General features: G+C 55.6%; 1 protein-coding gene across 1 annotated transcript; it reads left to right on the top strand.

Annotated features, from left to right (window-relative positions):
* Positions 1 to 2,684: 2,684 nt before the first annotated feature.
* On the top strand, positions 2,685 to 6,408 carry KRT18 (keratin 18; the record flags this gene model as incomplete). The annotated part of the gene is made up of 7 exons (XM_080705798.1): positions 2,685 to 3,095; positions 3,842 to 3,924; positions 4,143 to 4,299; positions 4,846 to 5,010; positions 5,096 to 5,221; positions 5,805 to 6,028; positions 6,291 to 6,408. The coding sequence occupies 7 exons, from the start codon at positions 2,685 to 2,687 to the stop codon at positions 6,406 to 6,408; spliced, it is 1,284 nt and encodes a 427-aa protein (XP_080561924.1).
* Between the last annotated feature and the right edge of the window lie 869 nt (positions 6,409 to 7,277).

The raw sequence follows: 7,277 nt of genomic DNA, 5'->3' as shown, positions 1-7,277 counted from the left end.
GACTCCAGACCCTCATAATCCTCCCAATCCTCTAATCTCCCACCTCTGGTCTCTCCAGCCAGTTCCAGCCCTGGGTGGGAGGCCGCAGGAGTGATCCACCTATCGGGGTCATCTCTGAGTTTACTTGGAGTTAAACCGGCCTTGCAGGTTCCCCTCTCCCTCCGCAGGACCTCGGAATGCAAAGCAGATGGGGGAGGAGAAACACTTCTTCTCTCTCTTGGGACCCTCCCCTACTGAAGCTTGTTACAAGTCTTTGTTCTGGAAGCTTCCTACTGGGCCCCTGCTGCTCCACCCTCTCCCAGGACTGGCTTCACAACCACCCCTTTTCTCCTCTCCACCCGCCCCCTAGCCCCAGTGCTGGGAATCTGGGGGCGAAACTGCGCCCCCACACTCCTCCTTCAGCTCCCCCAGAGGCTGTCAGTCCAAGTGAAAGACCTGAACCCGGGAGGAATCTGGCAGTGGTGGAAAAGGGCAGCCTGGCACTGAACGCCTGAGGTCGGTATTTGCACCGATGCCGCAAGAGGTCAGGAATGCGACCATGGATGTTAGCTACGAGAGATAAAGTGCGACTGGCGGCTCTCCACCCGCAGGCCCCAGAGCAAGCCTCCAGCAGCCCAGCAGATCCCGGCAGCTGGGGTGGAGCAGGGATCAGAGGGGCATCGGGCTCATAAGAATTCTAGGATTCTGTTTCATCGCCAGTAGAATTTAAAGACCCTTAGGGTTCCTGCGTGACTTAGAGCCCTCATATCCCTCGAGCCATCTTTGAAATTAAACTGACCCCTGCCTCTGTCCTCCTGGGTGTGTTCGGGCCATACTCTGACCCATGAATACGTGATAACCACAACAAACATTGCCACCCAGGGAGATAGACTGTACAGGTTTTATTCAGTAAAAAAAAAAAAACTGAAGTTGAGAGATAGCTGACTTCCCTAGGGTCACACAGACAGCAAAGTACCCAACTTGGCTGACCGAAAGCTTAAACACAGCAAAAGGCAGCCCTGGGTACGTTTAAGCCATACACCTTATTCTGTGATTCTGCCCAACACGACACTTCTGGAACCGCTGTGAGAACGTGAAGTGAAGGCAGGAGAAATCCCTTACTGCCCAGAGCCTCCGCGTCTCAGAAGCCTCCATGCAAAAGCGGCGGGCCTTCTCGTTTGTATGCTCTTTTGCATCTCATTTGCCTCTTGCCTTCAGCAGGGCCTCCCCTCCCCCAATCCCCTGAGTACGGCAGGGCTTGCCCCACAGGAAGGTGGCAGGCCTGAAACAGTCCCTGCCCCTGCTCTCGCTAGGCCCCCCACTTGGCTGGTCCACTGGCCAGGCTCCTCCCAGGGTCCCTACCCACCCAGGGCATGCCCTCCTGTCTGCCCTGCAGTTCGATAAGAATCAATAGGTCCACTCCAGAGCAAAGAACACAAACCCAGCATGTAGAGCCAGGCCCAGCCTGAAGAGCGAGCTTCTGATGCTGATCACCCGGAACTTCAGAGCGACTCGGTTCATTTGGCAGGGGGTGGTCATCCAGCCTGGGGGAGGCTGGAAGCACAGGAGTCTCCTTTCTTCCATTCTCCTCACCCTTGGCCACCTAAGACCCAGAGAGCATGATTAAGATGGGCAGGTAAAAAGGGGGAAACTCCTACTGAGGAGGGAGAGGGGACCTGCTACCAGGGTGGAGTCCCTGCTGGAGTGTTTTTGGGAATTCTTGTCTGTCCACTCAGGCCCCAGACTACATGGAACACATCGCAATGCCCAGGAGGGATGCTGGGCTCTGGTTTGCTTCTGTTCTCTCTGCTCTTAGGACAGGGCTTGGCGCACAGTAGGTGCTCAAGAAATACTTAAATCTTAAGTGCTCTTGAAGTATCTATTTATTCAAGGATGCAGGGAAGGCTGGCACTGCACATAGGGGTGCAGAAGTGGGTAGTGGAAGGAGAGGAGAAGGGGTTCAGGGACTGAGTTTGTTTCCAGGAGTCTGAACCCATTTGAGGAAGAACTGTGTGGGTGCATTTTTTGAGAACCGGTATTTATTGTGTGGTCTGTGTGAGTGCGTGCCATTGGACAAGCGCGCAGGTGGCAGTGTTTGGAAACCAAGGGTGATGGAATGTGAGTGCATAAATCCGGAGGCTCAGGATTGAGTTTCTCTTCCTCTTCTCCAGCTCCCAACTTCTCTTCCCCAGGATCCCAGGATCCCCCCCACACACACACACACACCAAGATTCCTACGGAAAGTGGGGGACTTGGGTGGCAGGTTGTGGACAGCTGGAGAGGCCCACATCCCACTCTACTACACAACCCCACCACACCCCGTATTTCCAATCTACCAGCACCTCCTCTACCTGGGGGAAGAAGGGGTATTAGAAACGTCATTTCCTGCCCTGAAACCACAGCCTCACCGGCCACCACCACCTGTGTGTGGCCCTTGGAGTCCCTGATTAGTCACCCCTTTCTGGGGGCTGAGGGCGGCCTTGGCAGGGCCGCGCTGGGGCTGCGGGGGTGGCGGGGGAGGGCCGAAGCCCCGCGGTCCACCCGGTCCACCTGTGGCTCGGCCGCGCTCGGCTCGGGGCGGGGGCGGGGCCTGCGCGGGGAGGTCCCCACCTCCTCCCTGGGCGATATAACCTGGGCTGCAGACCGCGCCGTCTGTCCGCGGCCTGAGCCTGAGTCCCGGTGTCTTGGCTTTTTCCCTGAACAGCATGAGCTTCACCACCCGCTCCACCACCTTCTCCACCAACTACCGGTCCCTGGGCTCCGTCCGGTCGCCCAGCCACCGGGTCCGGCCGGCCAGCAGTGCCGCCAGCGTCTATGCCGGCGCCGGGGGCTCGGGCTCCCGGATCTCCGTGTCCAGCTCCACCAGCTTCCGGAGCGACTGGGGGCCCGGGGGCCTGGCGGCCGGGGGTCTGGCGGGAATGAGCGACATCCAGAGCGAGAAGGAGACCATGCAAGTCCTAAACGACCGCCTGGCCTCCTACCTGGACAAAGTGAGGAGCCTGGAGACGGAAAATCGGAGGCTGGAGAGCAAAATCCGAGAACATCTGGAGAAGAAAGGGCCCCAGGTCAGAGACTGGGGGCATTACTTCAAGACCATCGAGGAGCTGAGGGCTCAGGTAAGACCTCGTGGCCATGTTTGGCCGCCCTCCCCCAGCTATAGAAACTTTAATAGAGTGGGGCGCATTGATTCCCACCACTCCTCATACCCACTCCACCCCCTGCCCCAAGGAGAGAGGGCTAGGGATGTCCGGGATTCCACCTACACCCTCCAGCCCCGCGAGAACACGAAGAGTGGTAGCCAGGCATGGGAGGGCTCTTGCCCAGGAGACAGCGGGAAGGGGACAGGGCTGAGAGCTTTGCAGAAGTGCACAGCATGGAGCAAGGTGAGAAAAAGGCCCTAGAGTGGACCTAGACACTGGCTTCTGGCCCAGTGGGGACAGTTGGAGGGTTAAGCGGATGTGGCTAAGGCTGAGTCATCTAGAATAAACAGAAGGCCTACCTGTGGGAGGGGCCAGCCCAGAGGGTGGGGGGCCTGGAGCAGGAGCAGGGGGTGAGCAGGTGCACTGGGAAAAAAATGCCAGGAGAGGGCCCTGCCCACGAGGGGCCCTGTTAGTAGCTGCTCACTTCCGGGCAGGCCAGCCAGCCTAAGCCCTGCAGGCAGGACAGATGCTGGGGCTGGGGAGTCCAGGGAAGGAGGGAAGTGGGGGGCACGGTGGAAATGGATAGGTGCCCTGGGGAGAACCCCTGGCTAGTCAGTCCCGAGCCTGGGAGGGTTTCACCGAAACCCACATCTTCCACACACTCAGCCTGCCCATCATTGGCTTTCCACTCAAGGAGCAATCTCTCTCCACAATCTCCCCAGATCTTTGCTAACTCGGTGGACAATGCCCGCATCGTTCTGCAGATTGACAATGCTCGCCTTGCTGCTGATGACTTTAGAGTCAAGTAAGTCTAGGGCGCTGGAGGGCCGGGGCCGGGGCTGGCTTGGAGCTAAGAACTGTCTGCTTGGGGGGGGCTAGATTAGGTAAGGCTCTCCGCTTGATTCCTGCCTGGTTGCTGGTTCACAGTGGGCGCAAGGCTCTCTTAGACAGTGGCACACATTGAGAAAGCTCTCTCTGGATCAGAAATGGAGACCCCTCTCTCCAGTCACCTCTACCCTGCAGGTATGAGACGGAACTGGCCATGCGCCAGTCTGTGGAGAGTGACATCCATGGGCTCCGCAAGGTCATCGATGACACCAATATCACTCGGCTGCAGCTGGAGACAGAAATCGAAGCTCTCAAGGAGGAGCTGCTCTTCATGAAGAAGAACCACGAAGAGGCAAGTGGGGCCACTGGCCAAACCAGGGACCCAGGTGACCATGACAGCGGTGGGGGGTAGATGCAACAGGCCACCCACCGGCAAGCAGCCTCATAGGGAAGTTCAGAACCACCAGCCTGGGCTCTTTTTAATCTGCTCTTCTGACTAAAGACATAGCCAGTGGGCCACACAGTGTAATGGGGTCCAGCTGGTGTGAGTGAGCGGCGATGTCAAAGGAAGAAGCAGTCCGCACTGGGAGCTAGGCTTGAGGATGGAGCTGGCAGGGCTTCCTGGAAGAAGTGTAAGGAGCAGGTTTGTGAACAGAGGGTAGGCGGAAGACAAGGTGAAGAGAGAGAAGCCACCTGTGAGTGACAAGGCAGGTGGCAAGTGGATGGCATTCCTACACATCAGAGCTGAAGCCCAGGACCGTGTTGCGCAGAGTACTAGCCCGAGTCCCCTCTGGTGTCTCCTGACTGCTTCCTCAGGCCGTCCTAAAGAGGTAGTCAGGGATGAAGTGCCTGGCTGGGCTCTGACCCTGAGCCCACCTCATTTTGCCATCTCCTTTAGGAAGTCAAAGGCCTCCAAGCCCAGATTGCCAGTTCCGGGCTGACTGTGGAGGTGGATGCCCCCAAATCTCAGGACCTCAGCAAGATCATGGCGGACATCCGGGCCCAGTACGACGAGCTGGCTCAGAAGAACCGAGAGGAGCTGGATAAGTACTGGTCCCAGCAGGTGCGCAGGGGAACAGGCTGGCCGCCAGGGTGTGGGGGGAGACAGGCAGGGAAGGAGGATCCTGACCAACCTGACCCCGCTGCAGATCGAGGAGAGCACCACTGTGGTCACCTCCCAGTCGGCTGAGGTTGGAGCTGCCGAGATGACACTCTCAGAGCTGAGGCGCACCGCCCAGTCCTTGGAGATTGACCTAGACTCTATGAAAAATCTGGTAAGCACCCCCTGGTCACCTGTGGTACTGGACCCCAACCTCTGTCAGTGGGCCTCAGTGCCATCTCTGTCTCAGCACAAATCCTTCCCCTCCCACCATGAGGTCCCATAGCTCAGAGTGATTTCTTTCCATTTCCCACTACTCCTACCCTGGTCCTAGCACCTGGCATGCAAAAGGTCCTCAAAGTTGCAGAGAATGAGCTGGGCATGTAATCTCAGTACTTGGGAGGCTAAGACAGGAAGATTGCAGGTTCAAGGAAAGCCTCAGCAAGTAGTGAAACTCAGCAACCTAGCGAGACCCTGTTTCAAAGTAAAAGTAAAAAAAAAAAAAAATAGAGTTGAGGGTAAAATTCAGAGGTAGAATATTCCTGGGTTGAATCCTCAGTACTATAAAAATATATTTTTTATATTTGTATATCAAATTATATTTATATATATATATTATATATTTATATACTTACATATGTATGTACATTTTCTATGTATGTATGTATGTATGTATGTATGTATGTATGTAAAGAATGAAGGAATGGGGAGTGTGGGACTCGGGGACTCATCCCACACCTCCTTCCTATGCTCCGCAGAAGGTCAATTTAGAGAACAGTCTGAGGGATGTGGAGGCCCGCTACGCCATGCAGATGGAGCAGCTCAACGGGGTCCTGTTGCACCTGGAATCAGAGCTGGCACAGACCCGGGCAGAGGGGCAGCGTCAAGCCCAGGAATACGAGGCTCTGCTGAACATCAAGGTCAAGTTGGAGGCTGAGATCGCCACTTACCGACGCCTGCTGGAAGATGGGGAAGACTTCAAGTGAGTGTGTTCTCCTACCCACACAAGCAGGGCTATTCTCCCCAGAGCCAGAGCTTTTAGAAGCCCCCAAGGGGCTGTCGAGTGATGTCCATTGAGCACTGGGAGCCGCGGTGCCTTCAAGAGAGTGACAGTTTAAGTGTTTCCCTTAGCTGTACTAAGGGAACGAATGAACTTTGGCCTTGGGTTTCCTTTTTCTGGGGGAAGTGGCCAAGGTCTCCCTTCCCTGTGAGGCTATTTATAACCAGGCTTGGTTTTCTTACAGACTTGACGATGCCCTGGACAGCAGCAACTCCATGCAAACCATCCAGACCACCACCCGCAGGATCGTGGATGGCAAACTGGTGTCAGAGACCAATGACACCAAAGTGCTGAGGCGCTGAGGCTGCAGGAGCAGGGTACTCTTGGGACAGGGGGCCAATAAAAGTTCAGAGCTCACCGGGCATCACTTTGTCTTCCTTGTTTTTTCATACTGATGTGCAAATGCCCTGACTGTAGATGTGATGACCATGGGGCAATGGGAAACCGCAGCAGAATCATGGAATCTCTGCCTTGAAAAGACCCCTGACTGACAGCTAGCTGATCAGTAGCAAAAATCTGAGCAGGCTGAAGAAGTGAGGCCAAAGACAGGAGAGAGGAAGAGGGAGGGCCACAGCACACGACTCCCCCTGCACCCTCCATCCAGGGCCCAGGGACTCTCCATCCCCACCACACTCATTGCCCCATGCCTGTGGTCCCCGAGCTCCGCTCCTGCACTCAGCAGAGATGTGGTCTTTAGAGTGCTAGAAGTCTTGCTGAAACTGGGGAAATACGATGGCTGAAGACTGAAGGAAGAGTCTTTGCCAGAGGTCCCCATCTAGGCAGAGGGGGCCTATGAGTAGGATATGTAAGGATGTGCATCATAAAGCTAACAGAGAGCCGGGCGTGGTGGCGCACAGTTGTAATCCCTGCGCTTGGGAGGCGGAGACAGGAGGATCACTCTGGTTCGAAGCCAACCTTGCTGGCTTAAGAGACCCTGTTTCCAAATAAAAAATATAAAAATAGGTCTGGGAGTGTAGCCCGGAGGTAGAAGGGTTTCCAGGAACCCCAGTACCACATACACAAAAAAATAGGGCTGGGGGTGTAGCTTGGAGTAGAATGCCCCTGAGTTCCATCCTAATTACCGCAAGAACAAACGGGGGGATAAAAAATAAAGCAAATGAAATATCACCATTCTGTGCTTTAGATTGAAACTGCTGTGGAGCAGTAAAAC

The sequence above is a fragment of the Muscardinus avellanarius genome (assembly GCF_963383645.1).
Source record: "Muscardinus avellanarius genome assembly, chromosome: 11".
NCBI classification, from domain to species: Eukaryota; Metazoa; Chordata; class Mammalia; order Rodentia; family Gliridae; genus Muscardinus; species Muscardinus avellanarius.
Note: the sequence above shows the minus strand (reverse complement) of the source record. Positions and strands in the feature narration are given on the sequence as shown.